This window comes from Elephas maximus, chromosome 5 (assembly GCF_024166365.1).
Source record: "Elephas maximus indicus isolate mEleMax1 chromosome 5, mEleMax1 primary haplotype, whole genome shotgun sequence".
Lineage (NCBI taxonomy): Eukaryota > Metazoa > Chordata > Mammalia > Proboscidea > Elephantidae > Elephas > Elephas maximus.
This window is the reverse complement of record NC_064823.1, coordinates 158,420,902-158,439,031: the sequence shown is the minus strand read 5'-3', so window position 1 is coordinate 158,439,031 and position 18,130 is coordinate 158,420,902. Positions and strand designations below refer to the sequence as shown.

The following is an 18,130-nucleotide window of genomic DNA, read 5'->3' as shown; positions in this document are numbered from 1 at the left end:
ATGAGTAATTCCAGCTGCTGTTGTAGCAGTGTTCAGTGGTGATTAATAAGGTTTCCGTTGGCTAAGTTTTCGGAAGCAGATCACCAGGCCTCTCTTTCTATTCTGTCTTAGTCTGAAAGCTCAGCTGAAACCTGTCCACCATGGTGACTCTGCTGATATTCAAAATGCTGGTGGCATAGCTTCCAGCGTCACGACAACATGCGAGCCACCACAGTACAGCAAACTGACAGCCATGTCAGCGAAGACAAGGAAAACCTTCAATGAGATGATTGGCACAATAGCTACATCAATGGGCTTGAGCGTATCGATGATTGTGAAGGCGGCGCAGGACTGGGCGACGTCGTGTTCTGTTGTACGTAAGGTCTGCAAACTGGCAGAGGCAGCGTCTCCTGCCCAGCTGACCTCACCCCACTGGTGGGGAGCTGCACCACCACCTGGGATCCTTCCCCAGGGTGCTCCCGTCTCGGCCCAAGGCTGATGCCCTGTGTTTGATGAATCCTGGGGTGCCCCAGCTGGGCCCGAGGGCTTTCCATCCTGGTCAGGGCCTCGAGGACCTCAGTCCTCTCTGGCTATGCTTTTCGCCACAGAAAATCAGGAAACGGGCCTACATACGTAGTCTTGGTGAAGTTCACCAGCAGGAGTTAGAACGATGAATGCCCTGACCACTCTGTAGAGAAGGACATCAGACTGGTGTTATGGATTGAATGTGTCCCCTCAAAATATGTGTTGGAAATCCTAACTCCTTTAGCTGTGGTTGCAATCCCATTTGGGGATAGGTTTTCTTGGTTATGTTAATGAGGCAGGACTAGTGAAGGTGTGTCTTAAATCAATCTCTTGAGACATAAAAGAGCAAATTAAGCAAGCTGCAAAAAAGCAGAGATGCAGGAAGACAGATGGCACACCACATGAAGATCCCCAAGGAGCCAAGCAATAGGGACCTTCCTCCTCGGAGCCGACGGAGAGAGAAAGCCTTTCCCTGGAGCTGACACCCTGAATTCAGACTTCTAGCCACCTACACTGTGAGGAAATAAATTTCTGTGTGTTACAGCCACCCACTTGTGGTATTTCTGTTACAGCAGTTGGTAAAGTGGAGGGTCAGAGAAAACAAGACAATGAGATGGATTGACACAATAGCCGTAACAATAGGCTCAAACATAGGAATGATCGCGGACACGGCACAGGACGGAGCAACGTTTTGTTCTGTTACCCATAAGGTCGCCATGAGTCGGAGGTGACGCCACTGCTACTGACCACGGCAGTGCCCTCAAGTGCAAAAGCACCAGTAGATATTTTGCTTCCAGAACTGGTTCACTGCCACTGCAAGCAACGTGGCTTAAAATCCAGCCCACTCTGGACACTCGCTTCGCTTGCTCAGCACCTCCTGGGATACCAGTTGTCCATCCCATCTTCTCAGGAAATCATGGGCGGTCTGACAGTTGGCATGAGAGGAGCCATCAGCTCAACAATTGGCCAACAGGACGTCATCTATCGCTGGGCTGAGATGACTGCCACCCTCGTAAAATCGCCAACCCAGAGTCGTTCCAGCATCATCACGGAGCACCCCAGCCACCCACAACAAACTCATCTCCTCCCCCTCCTCCCCCAGGGACGGGCAGCCATTATCTAGGAAGTGGTCAGGTCACCTCCACTCTCTTCCTTCTCTGAGGCGCAGCCCAGCCCCACACCCAGACTGACAGCTGCAGCCTTTTTGGTTGTCTGCTGGCCCTCCCCCTCCCTGGCCCACCCACTTTAACTCAGGACCCCCCAATGGGCCTGGCGTCCAGAGGCCCCCAGACCACTTGCCCTGGAGGGTGGAGGTGGAGCATACCTGACTTCTCTCCGAGGGCCCCCATTAGCTTCGCACCCTCTGCCCACAACAGAACGTCACTCCCTGCCCCGTCAGGCCCCCACACCTCCCTGGTGCCCAGAGAAGGCAGTCCCGGCACAGGAAGCTGTTGTTTCTTGAGGGGCTTGGCTGGGGCCGGACTGGGAAGTCCACCTTGCAAGCAGCCAGACTATCTGTTCCCTTTGTTTATAATTTACGCCTGCTCCTTCCAAAGGCGATTCAAGACAGCTCCTAAGAAGGGGCCGGCCTTTCTGTCTGCAGCTCCCCGCACTCAGCACCACAACCACAGAGCACACTGCACCCTCCTTTCCTGGGAGCAGTTGGCCCTGGGAAGCTGCCCCGGGGGACACAACATCACCTGTCACCCCTGGTCTTCCTACAGAGAAGCCGAGGCCGAGGCCGAGGGAACCCAACAACTCCGCTCAGGGATGGGAGCCCAGGCCTGGCTGAGGTCACTGATCACGGAGTCTGTTCTGCCCTCAGTGGCCTGGACACAGGAGTTGAGGCTGGAGGGGCTGTCTGGGCCCATCGGGCAGGAGGGCAAGGGGCCAGAGCGGTAGAACGAGGGAGCTTGGGATGGAACCACGGGTGGGTCCATTGAGCGAGACATCTCAACCGGTGGAGGCCAGCTGGCTAGAGAGGTCAGAGAGGCTGGGGACAGGAGCACCAGCCCTGGGTGGTGTCTCCTGCAGGTACCTGGCCTCGGCGCGTCTCACAGTTGTGGAGGTAGCTCAGGTGGTAGATCTTCAGGTTTAAGGTGGCAAAATTCAGGTACTTCAAGAAAACCTGGAACAGGAATTGTAGCAAAAGAGTTAAAAATCCTTGTCATCAGGTGTGCCCAGAGGGGGCGCTGCGTACACACAGAGCCGAGGACTTGCCCACCCAAGAGCACACACACAGACTTCTGTGTCTAAGAAACACACCGCGGTACAGCTGAGTACGTGGAGCTAAGACAAGGAGACAGGTGTTGCTGTTGTTAGCGGCTGTCAAGTTGGCTCCCAACTCATGGCAACCCCATGCACAACAGAGCAAAACGCTGTCCAGTCCTATGCCACATCCGCATGGTCAGTCGTGGATCGGACCTTTGTGATTGGCTGGTTTTTGGACGTAGATTGCCAGGTCTTTCTTCCTGGTCTGTCTTAGTCTGGAAGCTCTGTCAAAACTGTTCAGCATCACAGCAACACACAAGCCTCCCTGACAGGTGGGTAGTGGTTGCCCATGAGGTGCACCGGCTGGGAATGGAACCCGGGTCTCCCGCACGGAAGGAGAGAATTCTATCGCTGAGCCATCACTGGCCCGCCCCATAGGAGATGCATACACACAGACATACGCAGGCAGACTTGTCTCCTAAACACACAGAGACACGTGCGAAGTGGAGACGCCCACAGACATGTACAAGGCATGCAAAGACGCGGAGATCTAGAGGCAGGCCTCGGTGCAGACGCAGACACGTGTGCATGGAGGGGACCCACCCAGGACCACACAGAGGCCACGCCCAGAGGTCCCACGGCACTCACATCTTCATCTTCAGAGGTGAAACACTGGCCGTCAAGCTTGTTCACAGCCATGATGACGGCCACCACGTCCTTGCCATTCATGATGGGTGTGGCCAGGATGTTCCTCGTCACATACCCGGTGAGCTCATCAGCAAACGGGCTAAAGTGGGGGCACTGGAGCGATGGTGGAGACACAAGGGAGGGCTCTGCTCAGCGATGGGGAGTTCCCTGCACCCCTGGTCCCCGTGGAAGGGACTCAGCTTTGCAGAGACCACTGCCTAGGCCGGGGTTGAGACTCCAGATGGCCCGGCCTGGGGCATCAGGACACGGGTCATAGGCAGTGGGAGCTGGTCCACCCCAGGAACTGGAGCCAGCTCACACCCTTGTTTTCCACACAACCCTCCTCCTCACCCCGTCCCTCTAAGCCAATGCTCCCTAAACGTCTGACCCCCAGCCCCCAGGCCAGCAGTCTATGGAGAGGCTTCAAGGCACCACAGAACTTCCTGCCCCACTACCTTACCTGCACCTGGCTGGCGGCACAGACCTGGGCCCTTCTATACCTTCCAGCCCTTGAGTCTGTCCCCTCTGACCCCTACCACAAATCCACCCTGGCCCAGGCTACTGTCTCCTCCTGCCTCCAGACCAGCTCCCAACCTGAGTTTCCACTGAGTCAGCTTCGCCTCGTGGCGACCCCATGTGTATAAGACCAGAGCTGCACCCGATACGCTTTTCAACGGCTGAGTTTTTGGAAGTAGATCGCCAAGACTTTCTTCCCAGGCATCTCTGGGTGGGCTGAAACCGCCAACCTTTCAGTGAGCAGTGAGTATGTTAAATGTTTGCACCACCCAGGGACTCCTACCCCACAGGCTCCTCCTCTGAACGAAGGATAAGTCCGAATCTGACTGATGGCTTGTCCACCAGCCCCCTGGAGGGGGTCCCCACCCCTCCCACTCCCACCAGTTCTAGGATGGCTCCTCTGGGCCCCTCCCCTGGTCTGGGGATGGTTGAGGAACACTAAGTTTTTCTTCCACAAGAAGCAAGGCCACCATACTGAGCCTCGTCCAGACATACTGAGTGCTGGGGACAAAGCAGTCCAGATGACCGTTCCTCTCCTTTTAAGAGCTGGATGTACTGCGACCTCACCCTCCACCTGCTGGGTTCTGACACTTCTTTACAAAAGGCCAAAGTGACCAAGGTGGACAGCTCCAGAGTCTGACCCTGGGCTGGGTCTGTGTGACCTGCAGCAAGCAGGGCCTGGCCTGCACCCATCTCTGGCCTGGTCAATTGAACAACAGTAGCAGTATCTGCCTTTGCAGTCAACTGCTAGTCTACAGGTTGCTGGTTCAAACCCATCCAGCGGCTCTGCAGAGGAAGAGGCCTGGCGATCTGCTTCCGTAAAAATTACAGCCAAGAAAACCCTATGGGGCAGCTCTACTCCAAACACATGGGGTTGCCATGAGTTGGAATCAACTCCATGGCGACTAACAACAACAACCCTTGTCCTGTGGCAGGTGTGGAAGTTGACCAACGCCACGTGATTTCTAGCGCCTCCTCTCCACCATGGAGTCCCTGGGTTTTCTCTCCACCAGGGGGCCAGAGAAATGGCAAACTCAATTCCCAGCCTGCCTTGCAGTTAGGGGTGGCCATGCCTCTGTTTTGCCCAACAGGATGTAAAAGGACGTCCCCTGGGGACTTCTAGGGGTTTTTGATGACCTCATAAAGGGGCAGAGGCTGGTGCCAGCCCTCCTGCCCATTCTTGATTCGTTGAGGTGCGTCTGCCATTGCAGCCACGTGGTGCCCAGTGCTGGGATGAGAGCCGACAATGGTGACATGGAGCAGGAGGGACAGGCAAGCCTGGGAGGTGATGGCCCCATGGAGCAGGAGCAATGATATCCTGTGACTCGAGGACCCCGAGACCCTAGCTGGCTAAACTGCTGTCATTTGCAGCTGAGTATCAATCCCACCCCTGTGGGCCCCAGGGCCTCAAACAGGTGTCCTCTCACATGCTTGTCATGTGGCCACCTCATGTTCTTCAGTGGCTCTTTGGACAATGCCCTCCTCCCCACTCAGCTGTTAGCACACGAGGGCCTGGGCTATTCCTGGTTGTGCTGTGGTCCAGATTCTGCCCTGCTTCTTCCTGGTCACCCAGAGCCATCATGCCACCCCTTTCCTTGCCAAAGTCCCTCGTGCTCCCTTCCTGGCCCTTTGGTGGTGAACGTCAAGCATTTCTGGGAATGAAGTGATCTTGTCTGCTGGGCAGGCCCCATGGCTCCTTCCCTGATGGCTACTATTACCCTCTGTTACGGGTTGACTTGCGTCTCCCAAAAAGATTTGTGAAGTCCTAACCCTTGTACCTGTGCATGTGACCTTATTTGATCTCAAACCTGGCCGCCCCATCACCTCACCCCCCCCACCCCCGCACACCTGCGTGGTTCACAAGGACAAGAGCAGAACTGCTGGGGGGTCTCCCCATTTGCCTTCCCTGCCGCAGTCTGGACCCTTCACCCAGGAGCCCCCACCATGCCTCACCCCTTCTCTCAGCCATGGTCTCCCCACTCCCGGCCTTTAAATATGCTCCAGACTCTTTGTTTCAAGAATGTCCTCATGCCCTCCATCTGCCATCCCATCTCCCTCATCACCTTCGCTGCGAACCTCTCTGAAGGACTGTCTCACTTGCTGATTCTTCGTCTTCCCTCCTCATCACGTCCCAAGCCACCCCGTCCGCTTCTACCCATCTTGCATCGAAATTGCCCTTGTTAAGTCACGAAGACACTGGGCCACTACCTGTGGTGGCACTTTCTGCCACCTCTCTCTCTTGCAGAGCACCCTCCCTTTGCTCTGTGTAGCCGTCTCCTCTCCTGGGTTCCCCTGCCTTCCTGGCCGTCCCACCTCATCTCCTGGCAGGCCCGGTGGCTCCTTTCCCAGCAGCTGCTATTACCCTCTGTCAAGGATTGAACTGTGTCCCCAAAAGATGTGGGGAGGTCCTAGCCCCTGTATCTGTATCTCTTTGGGAAAATAGACCTTTTCTTTGAAGATACTATCAGTTAACGAGGTCATTCCAGAGTAGGGTGGTCCCTCTTCCCTTCTGATTACAAAATTCCTCTTATAAAGAGGAGAAGAGACACAGGAACAGAGTCAACAGGAGGTGAAGCCGCCATGGGATGATTCGTCTACAAGCCAAGGACTGTCAAGAAACGCCAGGGGCTACAGAAGAGTAAGAGACCAGGAAGGAGCTTCTCCCTGAGCCGCTGAGAGAAAGCCTCGCCCTGTCAACACCTTGAGTCTGGACTTCCTGTTCTTTTGGAAACCCTGGTGGTGTAGTGATTAAGTGCTACGGCTGCTAAACAAAAGGTCAACAGTTCAAATCCACCAGCTGCTCCCTGGAAACTCTATGGGGCAGTTCTACTCTGTCCTATAGGGTCACTATGAGTCAGAATCAACTCAAGGGCAACAGGTTTTTTTTTTTTCTGTTCCTACAGTCACTTGCTTTGTGGTGGTTAGTCACAGCAGGACCAGGACACTGAGATACCCACCTTATGCTGATGGCATCGCCTCTCTGCTCCTGTCAGCCTCTGACCTCCCCGTGGAGGCTAAACCAGCCTTTGTGATACAGCCAGGTCCTGCCCTGCCCATGTCTGACACCCATCTCTGACCCCCACAGCACCAGGGTCTCCACCCTGTGGCCTCTTGATGCTAGCTGCTCCTCAGCCCCACCACTTCCTCAGTGGGGAGGTCATGGGCCTTAGGAAGCTCCAGGGCTGCTGGGGGTGGGAGGGGGCTGGCCACCCTTCAGGCTCTGGGTGGGTCATCTGTGGGCTTTGCTGGCCCCTCCTTCCCTGTCCCTGTCCCCCATCCAACACCCCCCAGGGAATGTCTTCCCAAATCCAGGTTCTGAGGGCAGAGTCAGGGGGCCACAGCAGCTCAGCTACATCTTTGTAAATCTTTGCAAATCTGCCATCAGGCCGGGGAGGGTCCCACGTGAAACCAGGTCTGCTAACCATAAGCAAGGTTTCCAGGCTCATTCTTTGTAAATCTTTGCAAATCTGCCATCAGGCCGGGGAGGGTCCCACGTGAAACCAGGTCTGCTAACCATAAGCAAGGTTTCCAGGCTCATTCCCTTCCTTCATCACCAAGTTCTCGTCCTCCTCAGCTCCCATCACTCTGCTGCCCTGACCCCCCACCTCCATGGAGGAACAGCCCACTGAGGGAGCACCTGACCCTGTCCCAGCTCCGCAGGGCACCCCTCCCAGCCTCAGCTGCCCCTCCCCCATTATCCTCAGCAGCCCTTCCCTCCCTGAGCCATGGAGGAAACTGAGGCCAGAGGTGCTGAACTACCCCACTTGCAGGCCCACCGGCAAACCTACTGTGGGGGTCCCCTAGTTGATCCTTCCCATCCTGGGCACATGGCCCTCTGGATCCTCGGTCCACAATGAGGCCTAGCTAGAGCCCGGCCCAGACAGCCTCTTCACCAGCCCCTTGGGAAGTGGGGACCCTCCCGGCTCCATCACGTGTTCTCCTGTAAGGCCCCAGGAGCTGATGTGAGGATGGCCAGGACCTCCCACTGCCACAGAGAAGGGCTTCCCCCAGGCTTCTTTCTGCCTGACCTCCTGCTGCCCCTAGCTCCTCCTGGAGAGCTGAGGTAAAAACATGCATCGAACACATGGCTTCCTGGCTGGCCCGCTGGCCTCCCAGGTTCCCCCTGCCTCCCCTTCCCAGCCTCTCCTGCTTGATCGCCTCCCTATGCCCCCCAGTAGTGATGCTCTCGGGTCCCTCCTTCTGTCCCCCAATAGTGATGCTCCCAGGCTCCCTCCATCTGTCCCCAATAGTGATGCTCCCAGGTCCTTCCTTCTGTCCCCCAATAGTGATGCTCCCAGGTCCTTCCTTCTGTCCCCCAATAGTGATGGCTGGGCTCCCTCCCTGTTTCCCTCTTACTCACTGCCTTCCCAGAGCACCACCTCCGCCCCCCCGCCCCCGCCCCAGTGTGGTCTGTGGCCGGCATCACCCTGGAATGCATTACAACTGCACCTGGAGTCAAACTCTGTACAGGTGTATTCAATGTGAGTAGCCTAGTCCAGACTCCACCCACTGGCTGTGCCCTAAACTGCATCCCAGCCACCCCTGCCCTCTCTGTCCACCACCCCAGCAACGGGCACCCACCAATCCCCTGTAAAGGAGCCCCGATGCCACCCTGGCACTCTCTCCTCAGGTTTGGTGGGTCTCCACCAGGATGTCACAGCCCTGCGGGATCTAGCAAGGGACAGGGAAGGCCTGGTGCCAGCTTTGGCATTCCAGACATGCTGCTTCCATTTGTTCATTCATTCACTCAGCCCTGCTTGGAGAATTCCTGCATCCTCCTCTGAGAGGCTGCCCCAGGGCCTTAAACACTAGATAGCCAGGGTGGAACCACTGACCAGGCTGGTGGGCCATGAGCCCAGCCCCCACCCTTCCTGGGGTCTGCAGATCCCTGGGTCCTCGGTTTTGAGGCTCAGAGCCAGAGGGCCCTCCTGAGACCCCAACACACCAAGGCTGCACTTCATGGAGCCTCAACCTGTCAGGCACGGATGGTGCAGGCCATGATGTCTGTCTGTCTGTCTGTCTGTCTGCCCAGGGCATGGTCATGACACCTGACACATCCCAACATTCCCAGAGTCAATGGTCCTCAGAGGCTTGATTGCCCAGACAGGCCCGTATCAGCCTGGCCTGACCGGGTGCTGGGGAAGAGGGAGCTCACAGGCTGTGCCACCCTCAGCCCAGGAAGACAGATTCTGTAGCTGAGGGAGGGTCCGTGGCCAGCCCAGGGCTCGGGGTGCCCCAGCACCATGGCTAAGCCATCGCAGCAGCCGGTAGAGGTGAATGTCGCCCCCCCAGTTTGCAGCAGAGGAGACAGAGGCCTCTGCAGGTTCTCCCCGGCCCCGTCCAGGTGTGGCCTGCCATCCCCTCCCAGCCACCCACACCCACGCATTTCCTATCGTGGGCAAGTGTTCCCCGTACCCTGCTCTCCAAGACCGCCACAGGCTGACCCACTGCTGCTCATGACTTGGAGGGACAACTGGGGGTCACTGCCTCAGTCTCCCCTTCTGTAGAATGGGGAGTGAACATGTAAAACTCTGTAAAATGGGGGCGAACCCACGTCTGGGTTCCTGCCAGGTGTGTCCTGCACATTCTAAGCAAGCGCTAACAGAGCCCGCCGCTGGGCGACGCTTAAACCGGTTGCCGTGGGGTGGACTCTGACTCACGGCGCCACCATGTGTGTCACAGCAGAGCCGTGGGGTGGACTCTGACTCATGGGGCCACCGTGTGTGTCAGAGCAGAGCCATGGGGTGGACTCTGACTCACAGCGCCACCGTGTGTGTCAGAGCAGAGCCGTGGGGTGGACTCTGACTCACGGCGCCACCATGTGGGTCATAGCAGAGCTGTGCACCACAGGGTTTTCAGTGGCTGATTTTTCAGGAGTAGATAGCCAGGCCTTTCTTCTGAGGCACCTCTGGATGGACTTGAACCTGTAATGTTTGGGTTAGCAGTCCAGCCCTTAGCCATCGGCCCTGCCCCTTAGGGCATCGTTAAGCACTTATGGAAAGATGGCCTCTCTGTGGATTTCAAGCCTGGGCTCTGTCCCACAATGGTGCTAGGGATACTGAGGTGAACAAGACTGAGTATGGCCCTTAGGATTTTCAGAGTAGAAGCGAGGCAGGTGCAGTGTCCACGTCCCAAAGGGAGGCAGTGCCTGCTTTGCCAGGCAGTGGGGGGCATTCCAAGGCAGAGGTCTTCAGCCTAGTGCTGGTGGGGGTCAGGAAGGGGAGATCGGGCCAGAGCAGGCAGGTGTGAACCAAGGTGCATGAGGGGCAGAGTGAGGGGGCACCAGGCAGGGGGCAGCCCTGCAGGGAGGGCGTGGGGGTGAGGCCCAGTTGAGGAGGGCGTAGCAGGCCATGCCGTTTGAGCAGGAGCCTCAGAGCCCTGGACCCGCCCCTGGACATGGTTCTCAAGTGTCTCCTTGCCCTGCTTGAGGACCCCCAAACTAGCCTCCACAGTGACCATCGGCAATGAAGAGCTTTGGGGGCTCTGTGGTGCCCTGCAGGGGGAGGCTTGTGGGGAGCCCTGGCTGGGAGAACTTGGTCAGGGCTGAGGGGAACAGACGAGGCCCAGGGGGCAGGTAGGGCTGGGGAGGGCGTTTGAGGGCACGCAGCTGAATTTCTTTTCTTCTGGTAACTCACGCTCCTGGTGTTCCATTTGATTCATGGTTGACCCATTTCTTAAAAAGGAAGTGAAGACAGAGCTAATCCCAGAGATTATTCTATTCAGGTCGCTGCTTGTTGACAGCAGATAACCGTAAGAGGATCGGGTCCTGCTGCATTTGTCCATGTGTGTCCAGGGGTGAGGGGGCCATGGGACTGCTCGGAGGGCCTGGGTCTCGGGCTTGGTCACTAGAAATGGAGGAGGCTGGCCCAGCACGTGATTCCTGCTTCCATGCGCCCAAGCCCAGGGGTCTCGGCAGACCCCAGCTCCCGCGTCCCTCAGCCTCCTCATCCATGGAGAAGGTTCAGGAAGGGCAGGGTGGGACGGGGCTGCCTCCTTCTCTTCCTCAAAGCCCTGCCCTGTCTGCAATCCCACCTTCTGGCTCCTCTGCAGATTCTCCCTGCATCTCTGCCCCAACAACATGTCCAGCATGTCCCAAACCGACATCACCTTCTTCTGCAATCCCACGCCACCCTCTGCCTACCTAGTTAAACAAAACCAAAAAACCAGGTGCCATTGAGTCAACTCCGACTCGTGACAACCCCATGCGTGTCAGAGTAGAACTGTGCTCCATAGGGTTTTCAATGGCTGAAACCGTTGTTCAGAAGATCACCAGGCCTTTCTTCCTCTCAGTTAGCAGCCAAGTGCTTAATGTTTGCCCACCTGGTTACTGAAGCCCAAACCCGGCTGTCCCCACTGCGCCCTTCCTCTTCCCGCCCATCAATAACCCCCCAGCAGGTCTGTTTCGAATCTAACTCCTCAATCTCCTCTAGACCCAGCACTGCTCTCCACCCCTCCTCCCTGCCCTGAACCGGCCCCTGGTCCTGCTTCCCAAGTGGTCTCCCTGCCCCTCCTCAGGAACGGCGTCACTACAGAGCTCCGCGGAGCCCTGAGGACCAAATGCAAACTCCTCCCCATTGTCACATAGCCCTGCCAGCCTGTCCACCCTCATCTGCCACCCACCCGCCCTCCCCCAACCCTGGCTGCTCCCCCTTCCTCTGGGCTTACCCTACCACTGCTCTGACCCTCATTCTCACCCTCAGGAGTCCTGGGCCTAGGAGCTGACCAGGTGTTGCCCCAGGCCATCATCTCTGGCCACTTCAGACAGGGCTTCCTTCCCTGCAGGCTCTGGATGGGTTCCCTTTGGCCCTAGATGGCCCTGAAGCCCCCACCTGGGCTGGGGGCCTTCCCACGGCACCTTTGGCCCCCAGCCCTGTGGAGCCCTGGGCCCAGCCTCAGGATCCAGGTGCAGACATGAGGGCACAGAGCTTGCATCTGAATCTGTGTCACCCGGGTCTCCCAGCCACACACTCAGGTCTGATCACGCTGGTCAAACAGATACGTTTGCGTGACTACCAGCATCAGTGTTGGGGGAGCCACAGCTGCACTGTCTGTCCCCTGCAGAGCTCAGCGGGGGCCTGATTCTAGTGAAAGAGACGGTGGTCCTAGGGCAGGGACCTTCCATTCCCGGGATGGATGGGCAGGTGGCCACGAGGTATGGGTGTGCCTTTCAGAGTGGGACTCAGGAGGCTAGCAGTGGCTCCAAGGCCAGGGTGATGGGAAGACAGCAGGCGCCTCCAGGAAGAGGAGCAGCCTTGGGCTGACTGAGCCCGTGGGGCCTCTGAGTACTTGTTAAAAAAACAAAAAAACTAAAACATTTTCAATTCTTTTCTAACCAACCAAACCAAAAGCCAAAGCAGGTGCCATTGAGTCAACGCAGACCCACGGTGACCTCATGTGTTCAGGGTAAAACTGGGCTCCACAGGGTTTTCAAAGCTATAACCTTGGGCAAAGGGTTGAGTGGTTGGCTACTAACTAAAAAGTTGGTGGTTTGAATCCATCCAGAGGCACATCGGAAGAGAGAGCTGGCGATCTACTTCCGAAAGGTCACAGCCACCGAAAACCCTATGGAGCACAGTTCTACTCTGACACACACGGGGTCGCTGTGAGTGGGGGTCACTCAACGGCAGCTGGTTAATCTGTCAGATGCAGACCGACAGGCCTTTCTTCTGAGGGCTTCTGGGTGGGTTTGAACCACCAACCTTTCCATCAGTAGCTGAGTACTTACCTGTTTGCACCACCCAGGGACGCCATAAGAAGGTGTTCTTTGGAGCAAGAATAAACCCTTTGCCCCAAGGAGGCCCTCTTAGGGGGCCTAGGTATCAGACTCTGAGTGGGTGCTTGGCCACCACCAGACTGTGCCCAGGAAATGCCTAGTCGGACAAGCTGCCTGCCATGAAGTCCAGCCCAGACCTACCTCGTTCACGTCCTTGACGTTCACCATCTTCTTGGTCTGGGCCACATGCCCGACCACCCCAATGTCCAGTGGAAAGACGATCTCAGAGTCAGGGGGCACCAGGCATTGCTCCAGGGTGCTGCCCGGCTGCACGCTGAAGAGGCGCGTGGCGAGCTCGGCCACACCGTTGCGTTGGCGGTACATGAAGAGGCTGCAGTGGTCGGCGCGCAGGAGGCCGCAGAGGCGCCGCAGGATCTTGAAGACCACCCGCTCCATGTTCACGCTCTCCTGCATGTCCTGCACCAGCTCGAACAGCACCGCGCTCTCCTCCACCTGGCACAGCTCCTGGAAGCTGCTGCAGTCCGCCAGGCTCCCGGCCTCACCAGCCCTGGCTGCATGCTCGGGGCACAGCTGCTTCCCAAAGTACCGCTCCGTGAAGCCAGGGTTCTCGTCCAGAAACCTCTGCACGTGCTCCTCACTGAGGCTCATGGCGTCTCCGTTCCAGACCCCAAGAAGCCACTAGTTCCTCCAGGAGTGCATGGGTGCCAAGTGGGGCTGGGCTCCCAGCAAACACTGTCATCAGCAAAGTCTTTCTTAGGGATGATTACGGGATGAGTCAGCTGACTCCCAGGAGCTGAGGGAGAACCCCCCTACCTCTCCCTTAGACCCCGGAACTTCCCACTTCTGCAGGAAAATCAAACTCCCCTGGCATGGGGGCCGAGGGGTCGCTGAGCCCGGGGATCCTGCCTGGTGCAGGTGTCGTGGACAGCTGGAGGCAGGTAGTGAAAGCAGCCCCTCACACCTAATCCCCAGGGAGCAGGTAATCCCATAGACAGAATGACCCTGTTTACTTGGGGGAGCTGGCCGGGGCTGGTCCAACAGGCGGCCCGGGTCCCTCCTCGGTGCCCAGACCTGGGCTTAGGTGTGCTGGGGAAGATGGTGGCATGGCTCTGCCTCTGGGTGTGGCAGCCCACTCCCAGGCAGGGCGACGGAAGCTAGGCTGGCTGCGCTCTGTGCCCCAGACACCCAGCCTGGCGAGAGGGACCACACACAGAGCCGGGAGCATGCTGGTGGAGGGGCATGGTCCGAGCCCCATGGAGGTCACAAGGGGTGATTCCGCAGACATTCTCTTCTCTGCTGGTGTAGAGAGGCCTGTGGCTTCATCTCTCAAGGGGCTGGCACGTAAGAGCTGGTCTCGTGAGCTCACCACGATGCATCTCTGCTAAGTGGTACACAGTGATGCCATGGCACCCTTAGCCGGAGTCTCTGCGTGGTGTAAACAGTGAATGCACTTGGCTGCTGACCGAAGGGCTGGAGGGTCAAGTCCACCTGGAAGTGCCCTGGAAGGTCTGGCAATCTGCTTCCAAAAGATCACAGCATTGAAAACCCCATGGAGTGCATTTCTACTCTGCTCTAACACACATGGGGTTACCGTGAGTTGGGGCTGACTTGACGGCAACTGCTTAACCGCCCTTAGTTACCAGGCATCTAGATTAGCCCCAAAGAGCCCTGGTGGCGCATCAGTTAAGCCCTTGGCTGCTAACTGAAAGACTGGTGGTTTGAACTCACCCAGCAGCTCCACAGGAGAAAGGCCTGGTGATGTGCTCCGGTAAAGGTTGTTGTTCTTGTTCTCTCCTAGCAACCCCACGGACAACAGAAGGAAACACTGCCCAGTCCTGCGCCATCCTCACAACTGTTGCCATGTTTGAGCCCACTGTAGCCACTATGTCAATCCATCTCACTAAGAGTCTTCCTCTTTTTTGCTGACCCTCTACTTTACCAAGCAGGATGTCCTTCTCCAGGGACTGGTCCAAAGCATGTGAGACATAGCTTTGCCATCCTCATTTCTAAGGAGCATTCTGGCTGTACTTCTTCCAAGACAGATGTGTTCATTCTTCTGGCAGCCATGGTATATTCAATATTCTTCACCAACACCATAATTCAAATGCATCAGCTCTTCTTCAGTCTTCTTTATTCATTGTCCAGCTTTCTCATGCATATGAGGCGAGTGAAAACACCATGGTTTGGGTCAAGCACACCTTACTCCTCAAGGTAACATCTTTGCTTTTGAACACTTTAAGGAGGTTTTTTTTTTGCAGCAGATTTGCCCAATGTAATACGTTGTTTGATTTTTTGACGGCTGCTTCCACGGGTATTGATTGTACATCCAAGTAAAATGAAATCTTTGACAAATTCAATCTTTTCTTCATTTACCATGATATTGTTTATGGGTCCAGGTGTGAGGATTTTTGTTTTCTTTATGTTGAGATGTAATCCATACTGAAGGCTGTGGTCTTTGATCTTCATTAGTAAGGGCTTCAAGTCCTCTTCACTTTCAGCAAGCAAGGTTGTGTCATCTGCATAATGCAGGTTGTTAACGAGTCTTCCTCCAATCCTGATGCCCCATTCTCCTTCATATAGTCCAGCTTCTCAGATCATTTGCTCAGCATACAGATTGAATAGGTATGGTGAAATGATACAACCCTGATACACACCTTTCTTGGTTTCAAACCATGCACTATTCCATTGCTCTGTTTGAATGACTGCTTCTTGGTCTATGAACAGATTCTGTGTGGGCACAATTAAGTGTTCTGGGATTCCTACTCTTCAAAATGTTATCCATAATTTGTTATGACCCACACAGTTGACTACCTTTGCACAGTCAATAAAACTCAGGTAAACATCCTTCTGGTATTCTCTGCTTTCAGCCAGGATCCATCTGACATCAGCAATGATATCCCTGGTTCCATGTCCTCTTCTGAATCCAGCTTGAATTTCTGGCAGTTCCCTGTCGATGGACTGCTGCAGCCGTTTTTGAATGGTCTTCAAGATAATGATATTAACGCTCTTGATCAATAATTTCCACATTCTGTTGGATGACCTTTCAGTGAGCACCAATGACCTTTGACCAGACGAGTTGTGGGATGACAGCAAGGACAGCATAAACGAAGAAAGCAAAAGGTCATTACAAAGACAGGAAAGAAAGAAAAGACCAAAATGGACGTGAGAAGAGACTATGAAACTTGCTCACGAATGTCGAGGAGCTAAAGCAAAAGGAAGAAATGATGAAGTAAAGGAACTGAACAGAAGATTTCAAAGGGCAGCTGGAAAAGACAAAGTAAAGTATTATAATGACATGTGCAAAGAGCTGGAGATAGAAAATCGAAAGGGAAGAACACACTCGGTGTTTCTCAAGCTGAAAGAACAGGAGAAAAAATTCAAGCCTCGAGATGCGATACTGAAGGACTCTACAGGGAAAATATGGAGCACTGGTGGTGGAGTGGTTAAGAGCTACAGCAAGCTATGGCTGCTAACCAAAAAGGTCAGCAGTTCGAATCCACCCGTTGCTCCTTGGAAACCCTACAGGGCAGTTCAACTCTGTCCTACAGGGTCGCTATGAGTCAAAACTGACTTGATGGCTCCTAAGAACAACAACAACAACATGGGCAAAATGTTGAATGATGCAGGAAGCATCAAAAGAAGATGGAAGGAATACACAGGGTCCATGTACCAAAAAGAATTCAACGACATACAACTATTTCAGGAGGTAGTAGAAGATCAAGAACCCATGGTACTGAAGGAAGAAGTCCAAGCTGCACTGCAGGCATTGTCGGAAAACAAGACTCCAGGAACTGAAGGAATACCAACTAGATGTTTCAACAAATGGATGCAATGCTGGAAGCGTTAACTCAGCTTTGCCAATAAGTTTGGAAGACAGCTACCTGGCCAACTGACTGGAAGAGATCCTACAGCCCAGGAAACCCTATGGGGCAGTTCTACTCTGTCACATAGGGTCGCTAGTAGTTGGAATCAACTTGACTGGCACCTAACAACAACAGATTAGCCCCACCCATGCATCTAAGGCCAGGCGATCTACTTCTGAAAATCAGCCAGTGAAAACTCTATGGATCACGACCCATCACAACCAACTGTGAGGATGGCATATGACCAGGCAGCACTGCTGTGCATGGTGTTGCCATGAGTCGGGCCAACTTCACGCAGCTAACAATGGAGAGTGCTTATCTTCCACTCCCCACGTTTCCACAGACTGAGGGGACTTCCATGGAGTTGGGGGCTGTTGTGGTCTCTCACTCATACTTTAGGGCAGAAGGACCAGTCCTTGATAGGTCAGGCTGGAAGAAGAAGTGAGCATGCTCTTTGGAGAAGCCTGGCCTCAGGAGACAGGTTTCCTCAGAAGCTCAAGTTTCAGGCATCTCAAGGGCTTAGATCCTTACCAAGGCCCCAGAGTGGGCTGGTAATGTGTTCACAGAGGCATACATTGCTGCAAATTTTACAACAGTCAGATGTTTAAACTGCAGCCAGTTAAGGCCACCATTTTCTTTGACTAAGGAGCCCTGGTGGCACACTAGTTAAGTGCTAGGCTGCTAACCAAAAGATTGGTGGTTTGAACCCACCTGCAGCTCCAGGGGAGAAAGACCTGGTGATGTGTCCATAAAATCGCAGCCAAGCAAACCCTGTGGGGCAGTTCTACTCTGTCACGTGGGGGTTGCTTTGAGTCGGAATCTATTCAATGGCACCATAACCACAGCGATGTCTGTCTTATCAGGGACATTGGAGAGCCCATGGTCATGCTTGGGAGCTGGGTTACAGCAAGTTGAGTTGGGTTTAGTGGGATATTTTTGGGGTTCACACTGAGTACCGCTGTGTGTAGTTAAGTTACTGCTGGCCAGCCCAGTGTACACATGGCTTCTAGGAATACTCTGCCACCTACTGGTCAACTCACCCAGCATCAGGACACAAACGTGCAGGGCCAGCGGTTATCATGACACAAACGGTTCCCATGGCAACCAGCACCAGAAGTGTGTGGGTACTGAGGAGTTGAGTATTGAAATGGACAGAGCCAGAAGCTCGTCTATGGAAAATCTCCCAAACACCAGATGCATGAAATTTTAAGTGAAGAAATATTAGAAGAAAAATATTTCAAAGGTGTGTCAGGCAATTCACTCACAAAGATGGATTTTTCATTTTGTGGCATTTGTTAGATTTAAAAATATATATAATTTGTTGATTTCTTCTCTGTTTAATCATACTTTTTGTAATTCTTTGCTTTTTATAAAGAACCTTTTCCCCCCCAGTGTACAAGTTCCAGGACCCACAGAAGTTGGGTCTCCCCAGCTTCTCCTTCCCTGCTGTGCATGAGCAGTGTCCCAAGGGTGAGGGCCTGGGATTGGGTCTCCACATCTGGGTGACTGGATGGATGAGTTTAATTCAGGGTTGAGTTAATTGAATTGTGGTGTTGGCAAAGAATACTGAATATACCATGCATTGCCAAAAGAATGAACAAATCTCTCTTGGAAC

The 18,130-nt window shown here is 54.7% G+C and overlaps 1 protein-coding gene across 2 annotated transcripts in view; it reads right to left on the bottom strand.

Moving 5' to 3' along the window:
• The window catches only part of PDE6B (phosphodiesterase 6B), a 62,930-nt gene extending 45,132 nt beyond the window's left edge, over positions 1-17,798 (bottom strand). For both annotated transcript variants that reach the window (XR_007517706.1, XM_049886530.1), the window contains exons 1-3: positions 12,833-17,798; positions 3,364-3,516; positions 2,543-2,632 (exon numbers count right to left, since the gene is read on the bottom strand). Coding sequence is in view for 1 of the 2 variants with exons in the window: in XM_049886530.1 (XP_049742487.1) it covers positions 2,543-2,632; positions 3,364-3,516; positions 12,833-13,300 (711 nt within the window). In the remaining variant the exon portion in view is untranslated. The remainder of the gene's footprint in view (positions 1-2,542; positions 2,633-3,363; positions 3,517-12,832) is intronic.
• Between the last annotated feature and the right edge of the window lie 332 nt (positions 17,799-18,130).